This window comes from Nothoprocta perdicaria, unplaced genomic scaffold (genome assembly GCF_003342845.1).
Source record: "Nothoprocta perdicaria isolate Ctin4 unplaced genomic scaffold, notPer1 scaffold_286, whole genome shotgun sequence".
In the NCBI taxonomy this organism is placed as follows: Eukaryota; Metazoa; Chordata; class Aves; order Tinamiformes; family Tinamidae; genus Nothoprocta; species Nothoprocta perdicaria.
Window position 1 is genome coordinate 377,148 of NW_020455517.1, and position 22,453 is coordinate 399,600.

General features: G+C 59.7%; 2 protein-coding genes across 2 annotated transcripts in view; both read left to right on the plus strand.

Moving 5' to 3' along the window:
* Positions 1 to 4,207, plus strand: part of ADAMTS10 (ADAM metallopeptidase with thrombospondin type 1 motif 10) — a 38,705-nt gene extending 34,498 nt beyond the window's left edge. The window contains exons 18-24 of the mRNA XM_026041498.1: positions 198 to 361; positions 700 to 826; positions 1,620 to 1,749; positions 2,239 to 2,443; positions 2,666 to 2,842; positions 3,788 to 3,944; positions 4,075 to 4,207. Of these exons, the coding sequence (XP_025897283.1) occupies positions 198 to 361; positions 700 to 826; positions 1,620 to 1,749; positions 2,239 to 2,443; positions 2,666 to 2,842; positions 3,788 to 3,944; positions 4,075 to 4,184 (1,070 nt within the window). The 3' untranslated portion in view covers positions 4,185 to 4,207. The remainder of the gene's footprint in view (positions 1 to 197; positions 362 to 699; positions 827 to 1,619; positions 1,750 to 2,238; positions 2,444 to 2,665; positions 2,843 to 3,787; positions 3,945 to 4,074) is intronic.
* A 2,824-nt stretch (positions 4,208 to 7,031) lies between these two features.
* On the plus strand, positions 7,032 to 20,758 carry MYO1F (myosin IF). Its single transcript, XM_026041486.1, has 28 exons — positions 7,032 to 7,058; positions 9,240 to 9,377; positions 11,095 to 11,184; positions 11,599 to 11,693; positions 12,323 to 12,410; positions 12,567 to 12,656; positions 12,771 to 12,902; positions 12,975 to 13,109; positions 13,185 to 13,317; positions 13,687 to 13,883; positions 14,211 to 14,291; positions 14,419 to 14,505; positions 14,838 to 14,924; positions 15,214 to 15,381; positions 15,474 to 15,559; positions 15,937 to 16,018; positions 16,125 to 16,231; positions 16,413 to 16,511; positions 16,585 to 16,729; positions 16,975 to 17,089; positions 17,731 to 17,900; positions 18,054 to 18,199; positions 18,607 to 18,753; positions 18,918 to 19,066; positions 19,225 to 19,308; positions 19,414 to 19,612; positions 19,989 to 20,155; positions 20,277 to 20,758. Exons 1-28 carry the CDS (start codon positions 7,056 to 7,058, stop codon positions 20,351 to 20,353), a joined length of 3,297 nt encoding a protein of 1,098 aa, XP_025897271.1. The 5' UTR covers positions 7,032 to 7,055; the 3' UTR covers positions 20,354 to 20,758.
* The last annotated feature ends 1,695 nt before the right edge of the window (positions 20,759 to 22,453 follow it).

Sequence of the window (22,453 nt, forward strand, 5' to 3'; positions counted from 1 at the left end):
GTGGCCTTAATTGGCACTTAAGCCCTGGCACTTGATTTTATTCGGCCTGGCTATCCCCTCACCATGAAACAAGGCTCATCGCATTTACCCTCGGCTGTGACAAGGCTCTGAGACCGATAGATGTAAAGTGCTGGGCCAAAGCTAGATACAGGCACATTTAGTCTTCCTGCTAACCCCTTTTCCCCTTGTCCCTCCAGCTCTGAGAGGAGAAAACGGCGAATATTACATCAATGGGAAACTCTCCATCGACCCTCCAAGGCGCTTCGACGTTGCAGGCACAACGTTCCACTACAGGAGGTCCCCGGACGAGCCTGAGTCGCTGGAGGCCTTGGGGCCCACCAACATCACCCTCTTTGTCATGGTTGGTAACAGCGCTTTCGCTCGTGTGGTGACTACCTGGGGATTGATGCTATCTGCCTCTGTCGTTGCTGTCTGAGTAAAAGGGACATACCAATCAAAGGTAAATTTGACTGTCTTCTCAGATCTTCCTCCCTGGATCTGCCAGGCTTTTGAATAAGATTGATCTGTAAGCGCACAGGATCTCCATCTGTGATGGTGTCTCTGTTGCCATTATGGCTGTGCCGTGGTTACCACTGGGGGCTGCCGTGTCAAGCTGGAAGGGCTCCGACGCCCCCCGGACACTCCTGTCCGGCCTGGGCTTCAGTGACACTGAGGTGTTGGTGGTGCCTTTCTCCACAGGTCCTTGTGCGGACAGAGCTGCAGGGCATTCGGTACAAGTTCAACGCCCCCATCAGCAGGGATGCCTCAAACCAGTATTCCTGGCACTACACCCCGTGGACCAAATGCTCAGCACTATGTGCAGGGGGTGAGTGGTTTCATCATGTGGTGGCTGGAGAGGACACATGTATCCTCAGTTCTGTGACTCCCACTCACAGTGTCTGGGCCATAAAAGATGGGGCACAGCCATCTGTTTTACTCTAGGGTTTCTATATATTCTATATATTCTATATACTCCCACTCTACGTTCAGCCACTCATGACCTGGTGTCAGTCAGCGGACAGTGTATCTGGATAAACAAATCAGATAATGTTCTTGGGCTGGACTGCAGGTGCAGGYGGTGAAGATGGTGAAGGGTGGCACGATGGGCTTGAAATTCATTGGCTTGGGTAATGAAAGGCAGATTAGCTGGCCACAAACACCTATGTGTTTGTGAACTGATGTTTTCCTGATCCCTTGGGCTAGTTCCTGTGGGAACGGAAGCAAGATTTTTATGTGCCACATCTGATGTCCCTTGAGATCCTGGCTACAAGTGGCTGAACCAGGACTCAGAAGAAAAGAGAGGTAGTTTCCAGAGCAAAGTATAATCCTGTTTCCTACTTAAGTCAAGGGACCAGTTTGGCCTTGTGTCCTGGATTTCAGCAAAGGAAGTGCCAAAGATCTTTTCATCTCTCTTTCCAGATGTGGCCCCGAACTTTGCCTAGGAAGTGAGCAAGGGTTAGAACAGATTTATTCCAGACTGACATCCCAGCAATGCCTTGATCCTACTCCCCTCTACAAAGCCCGCAGGGTCCTGCCTAGACTAACCAGCTTTCAGCCCATCCAGCCAGTTGAGCCTCAGTCTTGCTCTCCGTCTCTCTCTTGGCCTCTTCTCTCGTCAGGCAGCCAAATCCAGTCTGTCGTGTGCAAGAAACTCTCCGACAGCTCAACTGTCTTCAACCATTTCTGTAGCCCCGAAACCAAAATGCCGGAGCGGCAGAGGCCGTGCAACATCGAACCGTGCCCGCCAGCGTGAGTATCACGGCTTGGGGCAGGCAGAGGGAGCCTAGGGGAAAAGCCAGTATACAGAAGAAGGCTGAGAATAATATTTGACACAAATCCTGGGACTGAGTGAAATTTTCCCATCTTTGTCTCCTTCCCAAGTCAGAGTCCTCTGCCACAATCTCCAGGGCAGGGTGACCCTAACTCTCTGGGAGAAACTCTGCAGAGACAGGAAGACCCCAGGAATGTGATGGCCAAAACACATCTCTGTAGCATGAAATCTTCCTTGTCCTTGTGCTCCTTGCGAATAGGAACCCTCCACATCCAGACCTTCTGGCACAGAGCTGATTCTCAGCACTGTCCTCAGGAAACTCTCCCTACTCCTCCCTTGATTGGTCAGTGGTCCAGGCAGAGCTACCTGGGAGGCTGTAGCCAGGTCAGCAATAGGGCTGCATGGCCCCAGACRCAACCGCAGATCACCTTGCACATTGTGAGCTTCCATGTTCTCCGTGTCTCCAGCTGGGTTATTGGGAACTGGTCTGAATGCAGCCGAACCTGCAACGAGGGTGTCCGCACACGGAGCGTCTTTTGCAAACGAAAGATCTCTACCACCGAGGAGAAGACCTTGGATGACGCCTCYTGCCCCCAGCCACGGCCCAAGATGCTCGAGCCTTGCAACAACCAGACGTGCCCCCCAGAATGGGTCGCTCTGGACTGGTCAGAGGTAAGCACTCGTCTCTGTCCTCGGCTCTCTGATGCCATCTTGTGTGACTTCCTCAGGAGCATAGATTGCTGGTGGTGGGTGTTGCCTGTGGAGAGCCTAACTTGGGCCATTATCTGCTGGTAGGTAAGGAGATGGGCTAGACTGGACCGCTGCTGGGGAGAGCGCATGGTACGTGCCKGCTCTTCACTGCCCATCCCGAGCAAACGTCTCCTCTCTTTGCAGTGCACCCCCAGCTGCGGGCCAGGTTTCCGCCACCGCATCGTGCTCTGCAAGAGCGGTGACCACAGCGCGACACTGCCCGCCTCCCAGTGCCCTGAAGGCTCCAAGCCCCCGGCCAGCATGAGGTGCAACCTGCGGCGCTGCCCGCCCCCACGCTGGGTGACYGGCGAGTGGGGAGAGGTACTGCTCTTCTTTCTGTGGGGTTATTGCAGAAATAGCTYCCGCCCCTGAAATCCAACCTCATGCTCCTGAACCTTTCGCCTGCGAGCCCCTGGTCCGTGGCAATGTGGGCATCTCGTGGGTGGGTCACCATGTCGACGTGACAYGGGGCTCTCCCTACATCTGCCTGAYGTGGCAGCTCTGAGCCTGCTGGAGGGGTGTCTGAGCACCAGCATTTGCAGCATGGTACCATAAATACCTGATAATGCCCTGGTGGCAGTAACCTCACTGCTCCTGCCGTGTTCCCAGGCAAAGCTGATCTCTCCAGCCAGCTCCATGCTGCTGGGCACCCTCTGCTCTGCATGTGCAAAGGCAACAAAGGGGTCAAAAATGAACTGTTGCGTGTGGCTGATAAGATCCACAGGGGTAAAAGGGCCAAATGGTATTTGCTTYCATGGTCTTTACCTCCTCTCTGTAAGCCGCCTTGGCATCCTCAGGCCCTTTCTGGAYCAGTCCCTTAGATGTGGCTCTTCAAACCTGTCTGATAACTGGCAAGGAGGGGYGTCCTGCCGGGGGAGCCGTGTCTAGATGGGGCCTGCAGCCGCTCATCACAGGCTGGAGGCCCTGCACCCGCCAGCGAGGGTGGGTGGAGGCCGGCGGGCAGGGGTGCCCCTCAGGAYGGCGGGTGGGAGGAGGACGGTGGGGGCCTGGCTCTAGAGCAGGAGGCGGCTGGCACAGGCCAGGGTGCAGCTCTCGGGACACCTGGTGGTCACCAAGAGCTCGGCCGCCAGGCCCAGCCTTGCTGCGCTGGCACGGCTGGCACCGTCCTGTGCCCACGGGTGCGCGCCGCCCGTGGGGCCGCGGCACGTGGAGCCCGTGTCCCGTCTCCCAAGGGCTGCCCTGCTCCGCGGGGCTCCGGCGCGCTCGGCGGCCGCTGCAGCCCTGTGCTGTGCTCCTCCCCGGCAGTGCTCCGCACACTGCGGCCTCGGCCAGCAAAGACGCTCCGTCCAGTGCCTGGCCCACACCGGGCAGCCGTCCAGCGACTGCGCGGAGACCCTGCAGCCGCCCGGCATGCAGCAGTGCGAGACCAAGTGCGAGTCCGGACCCACGGACAACCCTGACGGTGAGGAGCTGGGCCGGGGCAGAYGCGGACCCCGTGTGTGTGGGGAGCTGAGCCAAGGCACCCAGGGTGCTCCGAGCGGCTCCGCGCCCCAGCAGGGCTCTGAGCCCATTTTCCTGTGTTGCCCACGCAGAGTGCAAGGATGTGAACAAGGTGGCCTACTGCCCGCTCGTCCTGAAGTTCAAGTTCTGCAGCCGGACCTACTTCCGACAGATGTGCTGTAAAACGTGCCAGGGCCACTAGGAACAGAGCAAAATCACCCCCGTGGGAAAACTGGAAGGCCCAAGCTACCCCGGAGGGCAGCCGAGCCATGCTCTTCCTCTCCGCCCCGGGAATCTTCCCTGGATCCAACACAGATGTTTGTCATGTTGCCGGTGGGAGCTGGTGTCACCCCAGCCCATCCGCCGAGGACGCGCACACTTCCTTCCCGAGCACCCCCATGGCAGGATCCCAGTTAAAGCACTGCCGCCGCTCCGGAGAGCGCCGTGGTCAAGCACGCGAGGAGCCGGCAGGAGGGGCAGAAACTGGGCGGCACGCGGCAGCAAGGGTGTTACTTGAAACTCTGACATTGTTATTTATTTAGTAGGGGACCGAGGTCCTGCAGGCACCAGCCAACGGCCACGGAGATGGTACCATCAGCCCCATTCCTGCCTCTCCCTGTTGGGTACCTGTACCCCAAAGGCATCGCGGGGTATCACGGTCCAGCGCAGAGCATCTCCAGGGAGAAGCTGAGGGTGCTGTCCACGGGTGCATTCCCCGGGGGCATCGCCGGAGACACCAGGAGGAGGTTTCAGTGCTGCTGGCCTCTGTGCAAAGGCCAGAGACTCTGTAGGGCGGCAGGAGGGAGCTYGTCTTCTGCATCTGCACCCACCACCTGTCCTGCAGCAGGTGGTGGAGAGCAAGCCGTGCAGGGAGCGGAGCAGCAGCACTGATCTCACCAGGGGCTAATAAACCCCCTGAATGTCCTCAGATTGCCCCATTTTTCCTGCCATCTCCAACCGTGCGCCGAGGTCCGGGCCCGGCACACACTTGGTTGGTGGGAGTCGGAGCCCTTCCGGGCTGCGGGAAGGCTGGATGCCAGAGGGCTCRCCACGGTCCCATTGCCAGCCATGAAATGGGACCCAAGGTGCTCTGCCCCCGGGCACCACCATGGCCGTGGGGTCCCCGTGCGGGTCCCCCAGGAGCCTCCAGTGCTGGGAAGAGCAGCCTTGAAATCCTCCTCCCAGCCCAAGCCGGCGCCAGCCCCTCCGCGTGGCTGCAGGAGCAAAGCGGGCCGGAGGAGATTGGGTTTCCAATGTACAAAGCATCTGCTTGATTATTATTATTATTGTGATTATTTTCAGGCCTTTCTGCATCACAGAGATGGAAAAGCTCATCCGAGCCGCCGTCACGCAGCATCCATAGGGCGCAGGGATGAGCTGGGTGCTCTCCCCTTGGGCACAGCCCGCGCTGAGCGACGCCAGGGGCTCCCAGCCCTGCTCCTCGGGCAGCCGCCGCTTCTCTGGTGCTGAACACATCCCGCCTGGCTGCCGAGCAGGCCCGGATTTGTCTTCCCTCTCGGCACGGTGCTCCCTCTGGCATTTGGGGGTGGGGGAAAGGGAGTGGGTGGGGGGGTGTTTTCACCTTTTTATATAGATATATATAATGAAAAAATGTTTAAAATACTAACTCTGAGGAGGAGCGGCGTAACGGCATGATCTATAATAAAGGAGTAGCTACGATCCTGGGCRCAGCTGCGGCTCCCCGTGTGTTTTTTTGCCGGCAGCCGGTGCTGGGGCAGTGGTTGGGCTGGGGGCTCCCAGCTGCTCCTTGTGCACCCGCGCATGGGGCTGCCGGGGGGTTCCAGAGCTCCCCGTGGGGATCAGAGCTCGTCTCGGATGTCTCCTGCCCGTGGCCAAGGGTGCGAGGCAGGACCTCGAGTGGGTGACGAGCCGGCGCGCGCCTCGCTTGCGGCGGGAAGGCCAGAGCTGGCGGTGCACGGGGCCCTGCTGAATCCACAGGGCTCCCCAATCTCCTCTGCACCCACCAGCCCGTCCGAGCAGCAGAGGAGGAGCTGGGACGACGTCTCCGAGCTCCAGGGATGAAGGGCAGGGCGCGGAGCAGGGCGYGGGCTCCGCCGTGGCCGCAATCCTGGCCCGGGCACCAGCCGCCAGCAGCCGCGCGAGCTGCCCTGGCCGAGACCCCGGCCCGGCCGCGGCCCTCGGCACGGGTCGATGCGGCTCTGCTGGGAATCCGGCACCGCTGTCAGATGCATCCAAAGCCTTTGGCGCCCTCTCTCCCGGGGGGACTTCGGGGCCCATCCGAACCAAGCAGCCATTTCTGCTCAAAGGCCCCACGGGTTCCGTGTCTCCGTTGGGATGTCCAAAACTGCTGCCTTGGTTTTAGAACAAGGAGGATTCGCCAAAACCATTTTGGTGTTTTAGCCCAGTAAGAGATTTTGGAGGCTTTTACTTGCATTGCATCCCTGGCTTCTGCTCACATCCAGCTTCAGCCTCACTTTGCGCCCCGATGGCAAGGTTGAAATGTTAGTTTTTTGCAAGAAAGGGCAACCAGGAGACTCTCCACCCAGGAGCGGAGGCGCTGCCGACATCTCGCGAGCAGCCCCGCGGGCCCCCCGACGGCAGCCCCACGGAGCTCCAGGGGGGCGTAAGGACACGGGAAAAGATACGGGAGAAGATACAGGAAAAGCAGCACCCCAATCAGGGAGAAAAAAAAAAAAAAGAAAAAGCTTTTCTCCTAAAAGCGAAGTGCCCCCCCAGCCCCTCCCAGCAGGCAGCACCCCGGGGTGGGGGAAAGGGTTTTGCAGATGTTGGGGCGTCCCCAGTGCCCCCTGCACCCACAGGGCCGGGAGCCCACGGCACCTGCGGGCGGCCGAGGCACCCGGGACACCCCAAGGCCCCCCAGGGAAAGCGGCCCCTGCCCCCACGGAGCCGCTCGGCTCTATGAGGAAGTGGGAGGAGGAGGAAAGAAAAAACCAGTTGCAATTTGTAGCCGAGGCAGAAACACCAGGCGAGGGGCAGGGGATGGCACCCCGGTGAGTGGAGGCCCCCCCGGACACCCACAGAGCCCCCCGGCCGGGGCAGGACGTAGGGACGACCGCGTTGCGGTGCCACCATGGTGAGTGCTGCGGTCATGGGTGCCCCTGTGCCGGGTGGGGGGACGTCGAGCCCCTGTTCTCTCTGCACCCCAAGGACGCCGTCTTGCAGCCCCGGGTCTTGCAGCCCATCTTGGCCCCCCTGTCGCTGCTCTGGTCCCCACGGTGGCACCTGCAGGTGAAGGAGCAGACAGGGGCCACCAGAGCCGCCCTGTGCCGAGGGCAGCAGCAGGTGCTGGCTGCCTCCGCGCGCAGACCCAGCTGCCGGGACCCTGTTTGCACCCATCGGCTGAGTGGGTCCGGGGCRTCTTTTGGAAGGAGCTTTTGCTTTTTTGATTCCTGGAGGTGTCGGTTCCCATCCTCCTACGGGGCTGGTGGCGGCGCCTGGGACCCTGCAGCGGCAGCAGCCCCGTTTGGAGCTGCAGGTTGCTCCAGAGCTGAGCGGGGAGGCCGGGACGGCCCCAGAGCCGTGCGGGTGTCCCTGGGGTGCCAGGGCGCTCGGACACAAGCAGGAGGGAGCAGAAGGAGCAGGGGGGAAACAGCCCTGTGGCCAAACAGCCCTCGCGCGCCCCAGCCCCGTGGGTGCCACTGGCACCTACGACCCACCGCGGAGGCTGCCACCACCGTGACGGCCGGCGCTGCTCCCGCAGGGTTTCGGGGGGTGGTGGCTGCACCGAGACTGGCCCTTTCTCCAAAAAAAAWCCTGCCGAGAGCTGCCAGCCTCGAGCTCTGCTCCGTGGGGCCACCGGCGCTCCGGGGAGAGCCGAGCGCGGGCTGCGCTGCCGCATGGTCGTGCTCCCCGCTCAGCACAGGGCCAGGGGCTCCCCGGGAGCGCCCCGCTCTGCGCCAGGGCGTTCACGGCTAATTGCAGGTCTTCAGGAAAAAGAAAGACGTCTGTCAGCTCAGAAGCACCAAGGTTGCGACACCGGAAACGCTGCTGGTTTTGCCTTAATTTGGTGCCGCAGCACAGGGCACCCAGCAGGGAGCCCTCAGCAGCTCCCGCTCCATTGGTTTGGGGGCTCTGAGTTGCATTTGGGGTGTTATTTATTTATTAGCTTCTTTTGCTGAGGCAGGCACCATATGAGGCAGGCTGCGGCTATGAGGCCCGTGTTAAATCCTGGCACCCTGTGTCAAACCAGGGGACACAAGGCTGGGCAGTGAGGACTGCCAGGCAGAAATCAGGGGTAAAAGCAGCTCCCGGGCACACAGACCCTTCCTGACCTGGCCAAGCAGTAACGCAGCAGGGCCTGAAAGCCCAAAGCCTGGCAGATAAAAAAGGGGAAGCGCCAAAAAGGGGAAATGGAAGGAGGTAAAGGCTGGGGCAATGGGTGGGAGGAAGAGAAGTGAAATCAGGGCTTGGAGAGCTCTGACTGAAAAGAGGAAACCCAGGGGCGTGCTGAGCTGGCTCCGGCTGCTGTCATGCCCTGGGGTGCCCATTGGCCCTTGGGYGCCTGTTGCACAAAGGCTGCCCACAACTTTGCACCTTGCAGCACAAGTTTCCTTTGTTGCAGTGAGGACGGGAGGGCTTTTCCGTGTGTGTTTGCTTTCGCTGTTATTTGCAAGATGCAATCTCCCCCGCGGTGCCCAGCAAGGGTCTGCTCTAGCCCTGCAGTGGCTTCAGCTGCAGCTCACGGCATTCGCCTTCCACCCTGCTTGCTGCGAGGGGATGGAGCCAGGCGTTGTAGCTCTGCGGCCAGGGCAAAAGCGGAGAGATGCAGCCACGCAGGCGGGCAGGAAGCGCTGCCCAAGGGGCGCTGTCACCTGCACCCTGGGCTGCCACCCTTGCCTGGCAGCTGCATTGGCTGCCAGCAGGGAGCAGCGAGCTGAGGCCACACTGCATCAGGCCAACACCTCTGCACTGCCTTCTGATTTCTGCCTTTCCTCCAGTTATTTTTGCAAGCAGAACACGGGCAGAAAACGCTTTTTCCCTCCTCAGGGTTGCAACGACATTATTTTTCCTCCCAGCTCCTCAGTGAGCAGGGTGAGCCTGCGAACGGGCTCTTGGTGCCCGGTTTGCTCCTGTGCATGATGCTTGGCCGGCAAACCCGGTGCCAGGAGGCAGGAATCAGCCTGAGCGGGGTGAGCACTCGTCCACCCACAGGACTCAGGGGCTTTTGCTTCTTGCCCGCTCCGAGCGGATTCTGCAGAGCTTTGCAGAGCTGGTGGCAGCCGGCTCAGCAGCTGCCGCCCGCYGTCCCCCGCAGGGCAGCAAGGAGCGCTTCCACTGGCAGAGCCACAACGTCAAGCAGAGCGGCGTGGACGACATGGTGCTGCTCTCCAAGATCACTGAGGAGGCCATCGTGGAGAACCTCAAGAAGCGCTTTATGGACGACTACATCTTCGTATCCTTCCCTGGACTAGGTGCACGCACGAGAGCTTTGCAGGCCAGCAGGTCAACCCAGGGCTGTCCCGGTGCTTCCAGGRTTCCTTGATCCCGGCATGGGGTTGGGATTAGCCCAGGTGGATAGCGGTAGCTGTTGCAGAGGAGGTAGATGAGGAGACCTCAGCCGGCCCCATGAGCACCACAGCGGGTGCAGTGAGACGGCAGGACAGTGGGTGACCTCAGGGCCGCCTCTCTGTCGGGTACCAAACCACCCCATTGCTGAGCTGCTCTGCAGAGTCACTGCAACTGTCCCAGGACTTGCCCTGCGCCACCCTTGGATTTCTCCTTTACGGTGTCCAGGCATCGAGGATTGCAAAGAAAGCCATACCCAAGATCCTCATGCAACGTATTCCACAAATCTGCAAGATCCTCTGGAAGAGTCAAACCAGGGGTCACATTGGCCTCCTGCGTCCCCTGGGCTGATGGCTGATGGCTCTCCAAGCTGCCATCTCCCCCAGCGCTCAGGTGCCCCCCATGGTTTCACACTSCATCCACAGTTGGGATGAAGTACCCCGATGCCCCTGGGATTTCACCTCCAGCAGTGGCATACCAAGCAGAAAAACTCTGCAACTGTCCTCGTGGCAGATCAGCAGTGACCCTGCAGAACTGCAATAGAGACCCGGACCCTTGTGCTTAGCCTTTGCTTTCTGCTGCTCTCAGGCAGGTTCAGACACCACCACCAGACCACAGGGTGGTCTCATCCCCTCCATCCYGCCCGACTTTGCCCCGTGCCGCCATGCAGAGCAGCTTTTGCACGGGTGCTGCCAGCACCACGTTTCACCAGCCCTGGCCAAGCACGGCAGGCTGGACGGGGCCAGCACCCTCCGCGCCGGGCGCCGGGCTTCGAGACGCGCCTGCTTTGCAGCACTGGCTTGTTCTCACGCCTCACTCGTCCCCAGCAAGGCCCACRGCGGCTCCACATCCCCGCAGCATCCGTCCCCTTGCCCGAGGCAAGGATGCTGGTGGCTCTGCMTTCCCGCACCGTTCGTCCCCTTGTCCCCAGGAAGGAGCCAGCGGGATGCTGCAGCCCTGCAGCATCCATGCGCTCCCCATGCTCACAGCTGCTAGGCTGTGCTAGGACAGGCACAAACCGTCACCAAAGGGCAGCGCAGGGCGATGGGGGCTTGGGGCAGCTGCTTGACCAGGGGACAGGCTCTCGGCGCTGCGAGCGGCTGCGGTTTCCCTGAAGATGCAGCTCTGGCCTTACAAGGCGCCGCGYCGGACGGGGCCGGCGGTGACGCGGCGCCTCGTGGCTCCTGCGGCAGCTCTGAGGCTTCACAAGCACTTGGGTTATTTTTTTCTTCTCTCCAAGAAAGGGGAAAAGAAGAGAAAAGACACATCCTCYACCTTCCTTTTTCTTTCTCACCGCGCTGTGCAGAGCGTGCTGCCTGGCCRTGACTCAACACCCAGCGCGTCTGCATTTCCTGCAGCAGCTTCGCTCTTCCTGCCCTTCGGCTCCTCTTCCTCTGCCCTTCGCACCCTCGACRGGGGCTGCAAGCAGGCTGCCCGCCCGTCCCTGCCCTCAACAAGGGCTCCTCCCTCTCCATCCCTCTCCGCAGCATCCGCAGGGACACAGGTTCCTGCTTGGGGTGCTGGGGATGCATCTCRGTCCGTGCGCGGGTGGCGAGCAGAGGGGACAGCAGGGACCGCTGGACAGACCTTAACCTGCCACTCAGACCTACATCGGGCCGGTGCTCATCTCRGTTAACCCCTTCAAGCAGATGCCCTACTTCACCGACCGGGAGATTGAGCTCTACCAAGGGGCGGTGAGGACACAGCACGCAGGTCTGGGGGGGATTGGGGATGTGGGGTCGCACGGAGGCAAGCTGGACGCATTTGCTGCACAAATCAGCATTCTCAGACCAAGCCAACGTTCCAATTTCGGACCAGGATGAAATTCAGGAGTAAATCTGCAGGCGAGGAAAATGCAGCTAATATGACCAAAAGCTACTCCAAAAAAAGTCGTGCAATATAAGCGCAAATTCTGCTAACTCTGCTGTAGGGAGACCCCGCCAAAGAGCTGAGAAAACATGCAAAAATGCCTTCGATGAGCTCCCGTTTTTGTGCCGAGGGGACTTGCCCCATCCCTGCTCCAGGTCCGCTCCTGCGGGCACAGTTAAGGCCCGCGGAGCGGGGAGGCCGCCCGGCGCTCAGCTCCTCTCTGCGTGTGCCCTCCCCAGGCGCAGTACGAGAACCCTCCCCACATCTACGCGCTGACCGACAACATGTACCGCAACATGCTCATCGACGGCGAGAACCAGTGCGTCATCATCAGGTACGAGAGAGGCCGAGGCTGAGGCCGAGGCCGCGCAGGGCGGTTCCCGCCCTCGGGAGAACCTAAGGCCCGCGCAGGGCTGTGGGTGATGCAGCRCAGGGGGTGCCTGGAAGGGCCCTGGCGTCCGGGGCAGCGGGTTGTCTTTCCCTGTGGGAATGAGCGTTGCACATTGTGCTCTTCCAGTCGCGTGTTGTAAAGGAACAGGTTAAGGCGTGTGGGGCAAGTCCCCAGATGTCCCCTGCAGGCCCCGAAGTCACCTATTTCCCCCCTGGATCCAGCACCAAGAAGGCCAGAATCTCCTCCCGGAGATGCCAGATTTGCTGTGGGTGGCGGGATCCGGCCCCGTTTGTGTCCTAGGATGTTTCCAAAGCAGCAGCAGCCCCATGCCCTGTCCCGTGCTCCTGCTCCCAGGCAGGAGCCATCCGGGTCGYGGCACCGCTCCAGCCATATGAGTTGCCCCACCACGGCATGGGCCGTGTTCGGGGTTGTACCCTCGGCAGTGCCTGAGCCCAGGGCTGTGTGTCCCCCCATCCCAAGGGTCCGTGTTGGGGACACGGGGACCTGTCTCTAGCGCGTGGGCCAGGCACTGCTGAACCCTTCCCTCCCGCTCCGCTTGAGTGTTTCCACAGTGGAGAAAGTGGGGCTGGGAAAACAGTGGCGGCAAAATACATCATGGGCTACATCTCCAAAGTGTCCGGAGGTGGAGAGAAAGTACAGGTACCGCTCCCATGAATCTGCTTCACCGCGTCCCTCTATCCCCACGGTATCCCTCTGCCCTCTCCATGGGCGGCATCTTCCTGGGGCAGGGCAACCTCAGAGATGCCACCGGTTCCCATTTCCCTGCTCACCCTTGTCCTCTCCTCTCATCCCCAGCACGTCAAGGACATCATCCTGCAGTCCAATCCTTTGCTGGAAGCATTCGGGAATGCCAAAACTGTCAGGAACAACAACTCCAGCCGCTTCGTGAGTCCGCAGGGCGGGACGGGGACACGAAGGCAGAGGGTTTCCACCAGAGCCTGGCAGGAGGTGACAGCGCCGTGCCTGCAGGCTCTGAGCATTGACATGTCCCCTTGATAGGGCAAGTACTTCGAAATCCAGTTCAGCCGGGGCGGCGAGCCGGATGGAGGGAAGATMTCCAACTTCCTGCTGGAGAAGTCCCGTGTGGTGAGCCAGAAYGAGAACGAGAGGAACTTCCACATCTACTACCAGGTATGGGCACACCAGCTACACGGGCACCCGTGAGCACCACTCAGCCCCAACTGCTCTCCCTGTACCCAACAGCTCATTGAAGGGGCATCCCAGGAGCAGCGGCAGAACCTGGGCATCATGACACCCGACTATTACTACTACTTGAACCAGTCAGACACCTACCAAGTCGATGGCACTGATGACTGCAGTGACTTCCACGAGACTATCGTGAGCACCCTTGGGTGCTCCCCAACCTGGGCACTGGCTGCGGTTGCACATGGGCTGACTTGTGTCTCCCCACAGAACGCCATGCAGGTCATCGGCATCTGCAGAGAGGACCAGCAACTCGTGCTGCAGATCGTGGCGGGGATCCTCCACCTGGGGAACATTGGCTTCTGTGAAGAGGGCAACTACGCCCAAGTGGAAAATGCCGACGGTGAGTACTCCAGCACACCTTGTGCAGCAGCACGAGCAGAGATGCTTGAGCTTAAACACAAATTTCTTGTAGGACATATCCCTCAGCAGAGAAAGAGGTGGCATCAGCATCTTCCCCACTTTAGAGATGGGGAGATTGAAACAGTAAGCAAGAAAATGACACAGCCATAGGCAGAAAATCACTGGTAGGGGATAGATCCCTTGAGTCTTGTTTGGCAGACCCTTGCAGTGATGCAGTAGAGGGCACTACCCCATGTCTAGATGCTAGTCCGCAGTTGTCCCTTCCTCTTTTGGGCTTGGCCAGGGTGCAGGAGGGTCGGGCAGCATCCTTAAGATAGGTGTCCACCCTGACCACCTTCCCTGTGCCCAGCACTGGCCTTCCCTGCCTACCTGCTGGGGATCAACCAGGAGCGGCTCAACGACAAGATCACCAGCAGGAAGATGGACAGCAAGTGGGGCGGCCGCTCGGAGTCCATCAACGTGACCCTCAATGTGGAGCAGGCAGCCTACACGCGGGATGCCCTGGCCAAAGGCCTCTACACGCGGGTCTTTGACTTCCTTGTGGAGGTGCGTGGCCCCACAGGCGTGTGGTGGATGGGGCTGCTTCAGCCAGGTAGCACGTGCCCCTTCTTTGCAGGARGTAACTCCAAGCCCTGTCCTCTGCCAAGGCCCAGAGAGCTTTTTCTTGGTGCTTGGGTCATGAGCACACCAGATGAGATAGGAAGAGCTGGCTACACCTTGGAGATGACCTCAGAAATGGGGCATGAGGTGGTGACATGGGTGCAGTGTTCCTGCAGAGAAGGGGTACAATTGGGGGCCACCTGCTCCAGTGTACGATCCACCAAGCTGGCAGGAGCTCTTGATGAAGGGAGTTGGGGCCCTCTCTCCCTGCAGTCCATTAACCGGGCCATGCGGAAGCCACACGAGGAGTACAGCATTGGGGTGCTCGACATCTACGGCTTTGAAATATTCCAGGTACTGGTTGCTTTGGTGTAGAACCCAGCTGAGGACCATCCGTCCCCCTTCTCTTCTGACTACATGAAAGGGACCAACTAAATCTCATCTTATTTTTCCTCTTGCATTCCCCTCTGCAACTGTGCAGAAAAACGGCTTTGAGCAATTCTGCATTAACTTTGTGAACGAGAAGCTGCAGCAGATCTTCATCGAGCTGACCCTCAAGGCAGAGCAGGTATGGGGGATTGGGCATGGTGGGGAGAAATAAAGTTGCCCAAAGCCCTGAGTCCTGCACCCGACACCTCTCCAGTCCTGGGCAGATGGCAGCAATACAGCAAGATCAGACAGGCATTGGCAAATCCCAGAAATCTAGTCTCTGGTCTAGACAGAGAAGGCAGAGCTCAGCACCTTTTTTTGTAGGTATTGGCTCAAAAAGCCCAAGCACAAGGGACTTTGCGGATTGTAGGGGATCACTACTCATGAAAGGAGGACGGGAGAAGAAAGGCTGCCCRTGTCCATCTGTCTGCACGCAGCCGCCCTCACCTCTCTCTCTCCACTCTTCCCTAGGAAGAGTATGTGCAGGAGGGCATCAAGTGGACCCAGATCCAGTACTTCAATAACAAGGTGGTGTGTGACCTGATCGAGAACAAGCTGGTGAGTGGGGTCCTCTGCTCCAGGGGAGGCTTAAGACACCCCAGGGGGACAGACGGACACAGTGCAGTACAGACCAGATGGCCAAAGCCAGTCCTGCTGGGAAGCACCCTTGCACAAGCAGAAGGACCAGAGAGGTGCTCTACATCCCTCACCTGTGCAGCAGGTCAAAGGAAGGYGGCCTAGAGAAGCCCAGGGCACTTATAGCCAAATACAAAGTTGGGCCCTGCCCAGTGTCCCAGGCCTTCGCTCGGGACACGCGGGTCATCCCGGGCATGGCTGCCTCCCCCAGAACCCCCCCGGCATCATGAGTGTCCTGGACGACGTCTGCGCCACCATGCACGCGACTGGAGAAGGAGCCGACCAGACCTTGCTGCAGAAACTGCAGGCGGCTGTGGGGACACACGAGCACTTCAACAGCTGGAGCTCGGGCTTTGTCATCCACCACTACGCAGGCAAGGTACACGGCACGCACCTCATGCACGTGCAGCACCGCAGCGGCCGCGTGGCCCCTCCGGGTGCCCGAGCTCTCCTCTCTCCTGGGCTCTCCAGGTCTCCTATGATGTTACGGGCTTCTGCGAGCGCAACCGTGACGTGCTCTTCACTGACCTGATTGAGCTCATGCAGAGCAGCGAACAGTGAGTGTGGGGAGCTCCTCRGTCCCCAGGGGCATCTCTTGAGGTCTCAGTCTGGCTACAGCATCCTTGAAGTTAGAGGGAAAAACCTGTCTTGGACCATCTCATGCTCTGGCCAGTGCCCAGCATCCTGCATCAGCTCATGGGGACAGATGGCATCTCCCATTGGGTGCGGCAACAGCAGAATTCAGGGATGCTGGTCTGAATAAAAAGGGAAATTTGGAGGAGTCTATCTCAACCTTGATGCAGACTGAGGCCTCACAACTGCATTTCATGGTATCAGAACCTGGAGCTGGTGCAGGTTCCTGGGGTGGCCCAGCCCTTGCCGCACTTCCTAGAGCCCATCAGCTCTTACCCCCTCACTGTTATTTGTCTTTCAGTGGTTTCATCCGGATGCTTTTCCCAGAAAAGCTGGATTCTGACAAAAAGGGCCGACCAACYACAGCAGGCTCCAAAATCAAGGTATGTCCTGTAGGCTGCAGGACAGTAGTTGCCTTTCCCTGGGAAGAAAAACAGTTTTGGGCTCCCAGCAAAGTTTCCAATTGCTGCCAAGCAATCTTTGCAACAGAAACAGGCTAACGACCTGGTGAACACGCTGATGAAGTGCACGCCACACTACATCCGCTGCATCAAACCCAACGAGACCAAGAAACCCAGGGACTGGGAGGAAAGCAGGTAAAGGAGACCTCTGCATCATGGCTCCCATGAAACTAGAGGCCAACGCAAGGTGGGGTCCAGCTCTCCTGCAAGGATCGAGCTGCCGAGCAGATCCCTGCGTCAGTTCCTCTCCACCGGAGCTGCAATGCAGGGTCTCGTCCTACCTTGAGAAYCTCCCTTGCTGCTCTTGGCTCCACAGGGTGAAGCACCAAGTCGAGTACCTGGGATTGAAGGAGAACATCCGGGTGCGCCGGGCAGGCTTCGCCTACCGCCGCATCTTCCACAAGTTCTTGCAACGGTGAGCGACCACTGGGGCCAGCCGCTGGGACACAGGAGCACAGGCCGTGTGCTCATGGCCCTTCTGCTGGCAGGTACGCCATCCTCACCCCGGAGACATGGCCCTCCTGGCGAGGGGACGAGTGCCAGGGTGTGCAGCACTTGCTGCGGTCTGTTAACATGGACCCGGACCAGTATCAGATGGGCCGGAGCAAGATTTTCGTCAAGAACCCCGAATCGGTAGGTGACCCAGCTCTACCTGTCACCGCGCAGCTCTGCATGGGTGTCAGGGGACAGTAGGGCACCTAACGAGCAGCAGCCATCCAGCCTCCAGCAGGGACATCCCTGTGTCCAGTGGGGCATCAATACAGACCATGCTGGGATGAGTTAGGGAAGGGGATGCAAATACCTGGGAGAAGGGAGGGAGATCCTGGGCGGACACCCGCATCCCTGCTGCGCTCAGCACCCCGTGTCCCCTCGTGCAGCTCTTCCTCCTCGAAGAGATGCGGGAGCGCAAGTTCGACGGCTTTGCCCGGGTGATCCAGAAGGCCTGGCGGCGACACGTTGCCGTCAGGAAGTACGAGCAGATGCGAGAAGAGGGTAAGAGCTGAGAGCCCCAGCGCGAGGCCTGGAGTCTCCTCTGGGATTTTAAAGGAGGGAGTGGGCTTCTTGCTTCTTCCAGCCCTGATAGGGACCACAGGACAGAAATTAGAGCCCCGCTCTGTCTTCCTCTCTCCGTTTCATAGCCACCAAAAGGTATGAAGATGAGTAGGAGCCAGTTTTGAGATGGATTCTGCTCTGCTGAAGGGCAGCAGATGCTCAGTGTTTGCAGGGAGATAGGAAAGAGYAGGTTCATCAGCCAGCTCCCATGGCAGGCACTTCCCAACGTCTCCAAAGGTACAGCGAAAAATCCAGAGGAAATTCCCCCCAGCCTGKGCTGCTCTCTCCCTCTCACAGTTTTGGGAGCAATTTTTTGCAAGGTTTTGAGAGCAATGAACATTATTTAAAAATAGCAAGGTTCAAACAGCTGAGATGTCTTCTATGGCATGAAATGACCCCCACGTCCTGCTGCCATGGCCTGTGGGTTGTCTCAGGAGGCTCTAGCAGACAGATCTATAAGGCCAGGAGACATTTGGCACCACAGGCTCCMAGTGCTGAGCTACAGTGGTCCAAACCATGGGCTCAGCTGCCCAGCCAGCAAGACTCAAGTTTGACCAGCTTCACTTTGGGGTCCTACACAGCTTCGAACATCCTCTATAACTTCAAAGAGAGGAGGAGAAACAGCATCAACAGGAACTTTGTGGGTGATTACCTGGGCATGGAGGAACGGCCGGAGTTGCGCCAGTTCATGGCCAAGAGGGAGCGGATAGACTTCGCTGACTCYGTCACCAAGTACGACCGGAGATTTAAGGTAAACTGAAGCAGAGGGGAAAGTCCAAGCCACGCCACATTCTCATGAATCATCATGGATTTGCTCGGKTGGATCCATTTGGGTCCCATGTCCTCCAGCAAATATGCACTTCATATCCCGTGTCCCTCACCCCCTSCTCCTACCCATTCCTAGCCCATCAAGAGAGACTTCATCCTCACYCCCAAGTACTTGTACCTGATTGGTCGGGAGAAGGTGAAGAAAGGTCCTGAGAAGGGGCAGATCAAGGAAGTGCTCAAGAAGAAGGTGGAGATCCAGGCTGTGAGTGGCGTCTCGCTGAGGTGCGTCCCCTAGCATGGAGCTGATACCACATGTGGCTCCACAAGGCTCTCTGCAGGGGGGCCAYAGGTCTTGAGCAGCCCCAGTGAGGYCAAACAGGCTGATCGCTYGGGCTTTCTCCAAATTCTGATCTCCAACCCACTATTGGAGACGAAGGTATCAGAGAATGACACCAAGGTGTGGGGGAAGAGATGTGGGACTCATGAGACTGGGCTCCTTCAGGCTTGGCTGCATCCTTGCTCTGAAGGCCTGGGAGGTTTCCCATTAGGTCATCCTCCAAATTTGTTGGCTTGGCTTGACCCACTCCAAACTCCGAGGGGTCTCCTGGTTTCCAGATAGCACTGGTCAGGATGAGTATTGCCTGTGCCCAGTATCTAACATTTCCCCTCCTGGGGATTTCTCCGAGCAGCACAAGGCAGGATGACTTCTTCATCCTCCATGAGAATGAAGCCGACAATTTCTTGGAGTCTATCTTTAAGACGGAGCTCATCAGCTTGCTGTGCAAACGCTATGAGGAGCTCACCAGCAGCAAGTTGCACCTCGCCTTCAAAGACACGTAAGGAGTGGGGCAGCRCTACTGTCTGGGCTTGACTTTTTTCTTGCACAGCCCAAACTTTCAAGGCCACCCACATGTGCCCATGGARGGCTGGTCCTGTAACCCCACAGCAGTGGGGAGGGGATCCCAAATGTTCACCTCATGGCAATGCCTCTATTTTCCAGACTACAGTTCCGGGTGAAGAAGGAGGGCTGGGGCGGTGGCGGCACCCGCAACGTCACCTTCATGAGAGGCCAGGGTGACATGGCCACCCTCAAAGCAGGAGGCAAAACCCTTACGGTCAGCATTGGGGACGGGCTCCCCAAGAACTCCAGTGAGTGCCGGTGCCGGGGTGTCCCACTGGGGAGAGGTAGCGGGAGGGCCAGGAACACCCAGGTGGAAGGGGCTGGCAGGCTGACCAACCATGGTCCAGGCATGGCCTCGTCCTCAGGCACATGCACTTTCATTTCAGCATGACTTTTGTCTCCCCAGAACCCACCAGGAAGGGCATGACGCAGAGTAGAGGTTGCCACAGGCCACCAGCGCCCTCCCGAAGTGCCCCACCAGCGCCAAGGGGTAAGGCCAGTGCCGAAAGGCCAGCACCGGAGAGCCAGTCCCCACAGGCAGACCCTAACCTGGCCCCTGCCATCATGACGTATCATCTCTGGGGGGGTTCTCCAGGTACCTGCAGGAATGGGGCACCTCAGTTCCCCCGCAGCCACAGCCGGGCGCAGCAGAACACCACCACGCCACACCAGAAGCAGGCACGGGGACCACCAGTTGCAGCACTGCCCTTGCAAAGCAGTCGTAAGGCGAAGACGCGGCCCCCTTCTGAGCAGAACATGGAGTTCCTCAACGTGCCCGACCAGGGGGTGGCTGGGTAGGTTCTGGTGACACCCCTCAGTGAGCCCAGACCAGGCCCAGCCTCTCCCTCTCCCTGCTGCCCCCACACRCTGTCTTTTCCCTCCCTGGTCAATGCACCCTCTTGGCTCCCTCCGACTGGATCTGCTCCAGATCGCCTGGCCATGCTGGGAGTTCTCCTTAGGTCTTCTCCATATCAGTTCTCCCAGGGCCTAGAYCAGGAGGACTTTTGCTTTGCAGTGCTGAGCTGGAGACACGGAGCAGCACTTTGGTGCAGGCAGATCAAGGCTGGAAGGGCAGTGTAGCCCCAGCATTACACACTGTCCTGGCTGCAACGTGATGTCCAGCTACGATGTCCTCACCTCTTTTAACGCCATTTGTCCTTAACCCTGCAGCATGCAACGGCGACGAAGCGTGAGCCAGCGGCCCCCTCCAGCCGGGCGCCCCAAGCCCCAGCCCAAGGTCGCCATCCCTCGCTGCCAGGCGCTGTACCAGTACGTGGGGCAGGACGTGGATGAGCTCAGCTTCAACGTGGGGGACATCATTGACATCCTCTTGGAAGGTAGCCAGCGGGCGCTGCTGCCCCAGCGGCTCTGGACAAGCCCCTTTCACTCAGCCTTGGAGCCTGTCGGTGTTGCATAGATGGTTTTGACCTCAATCTGTTGCTTTTCTCCCTTCTTCAGATATCTCCGGTTGGTGGAAAGGGCGACTGCATGGCAAGGAAGGCCTTTTCCCTGGGAACTATGTGCAGAAGATCTGAGCTCCATCCAGTGCTTGCACAGCCAGGTGCAATGGGAGGCCATCAGGAGCATCCTCCCACCCCATCTCCAATGAAGACGGGCAACCTGAGCAAGACCCATGTCCCTGCCCGRGGCAGGCTGATGGTGGGAAACAGCCGCCTGTGACCTGGAAGCCACTGCAGACCCCAGAGACAGGCTTTGYCCAGATCATTTCTGAGTCCAGCACGAGGAGCGGGCTGACCAGCTTCTTTCTGCTGATGCTGGTGTTGAATAACCATTTCCCCTTTGAGCTGGCCACCCTCTGGGCCCCCTGTCCCCTTTGCTGCTTCCTCAGCCCATTACCCACCTCTGTGCCGCCCATACCCGCCAGCCAGCTCTGTGCTGCTGGAAAGCACCGATTTCTGCGGCTACTTGAATTCACAGCCCTAGACCTCCCTGCGCAGACAGCACGTCCCACTGCTAACGGTGGTTCTGGGCCATAAATGGGATTACTGTTGATAAGTGTGGTTATAAAGTTACCCTGTATGCTCACGGTGACTTTGCTCTTAGAGTTCCCATATTGTAAGCACAGCATGTCTGACACCAAAGTAGAGCCAAGAACAGGTATTTGGCCCCAGCCCTGGTCCCCGCATGGTGACAAGGGCCACTGCAGGAGGAGGATGGCAGCAGCCACAGGGGACGCGGCTTTTGTTCATCCTGCTGCTGGGGGGACCAACAGGGAGCCCCAATTCCCTGTCCCCCAACCCACCGGCACTGCATCCCCGGGGGCAATGGAGATGGAGGGGCCTGAGCCCCGCAGCGGGCGGCTGGCATCGCGAGGGCGCCGCCGCGGCAGGGTTTGCCCCTGCCCTGCAGCTCTGGCGGGCTGGGCGCCGCGCAGGGGACACCTCCGCTGCGCGCCCGCCTGTCCCCTCGTCCCCACCTCTGCCCCCAACAAAACCCTCTGCTGTTCGTCCCTTCGACCGGGCTCCTGCAGCCCCGCGCGGCGCTGGCACGGAAGTGACGCTGCTCACAGGGCGCCCTTCCTCCTGCCAGGCCTCTTCCTCTTCCTCCCTGGCTCCCCGGGGCCCATCCGCTGCCCCGGCAAACAAAACCCTTCCTCAGGCCCCACGGGGGGGAGGCGTGGGGGTGGGATGGGGGTTGTTGTTCAGGGGAATCTCTTTCCTCAGCCAAAGGCTGCCGGGAAATGAAGTCCGACCCGTCCTGCGCAGGGGCACCCAGGAAAGGCCCAGCTTTGCCAGTCCTGCCCGGGGGCAGAGCCTCAGCTCTTGTTTAACGAGAAAAAMCAGCTTGGGATGTTCAGGAGATCTAGTAAGGACCCCCTGTCTCTCACCTCCAGCCCCTGTGTGAGGCCGCAAGGAGCCCAGTGTGGGCCACCAGCAGCTGGTGCTGGGCGAGTGGCTCCCTGCCACCAGGCCCAGGGCCCCTGACAGCGCAGCGGGCACGAGAGCCCCAGGGAGCGAGGCCCGAGTGTCCCCAGRGTCCTGGGTGCACCAAGGGCCTCGGGACAGCCTGAGAGCCCGGGGGTGCTCCTGCAGGCTCGGGATGCTCCACCCTGGGGTGCACCCACAGGCTCGGGGTGCTCCAAGAGCCCTGGAATACTTCAGGGGATTCAGGATGCTCCTAGAGGCTCTCAGTGCTCCGAGGAGCTTGGGATGCTTTTAGGGAATGAGGGTGCTCCAAGGGCACCGGGGTGATCTGAGGAGCTCAGGGTGCTCCGAGATCCCTGGGATGCTCCAAGGGGTTAACGGTGCTCCCCGGGGGGTGGGATAACCTTGAGGGGCCTCTGGTGCTCCAAGGAGCTCAGGATGCTCCGGGGGGGGGGTGGGTTCAAGGGTGCTCTCAAGGGGCTCGGGGTGCTCCCMAGGGGCTTGGGGTGCTCCCCGGGGCCCAGGCTGTTTTGGGGGAGGCCGGGGGGCTCGGGGGCCCCGCGGTGCCGAAGCAGAAGCGGCTGCAGCGCCCACGCACGGGGGAGAACGCGCGGGGGGAGCGGGCCGGGGGGCGGGGGCCGGGCCTGAGCAACCCCCTCTCCCCGCCCCCCCCCCGCTTCCTCCCCTCCCTCCTCCTCCTCCTCCTCCTGCTGCTCCTGGCCGCTCTCGCGACAGCTGCGCGCAGAAAAT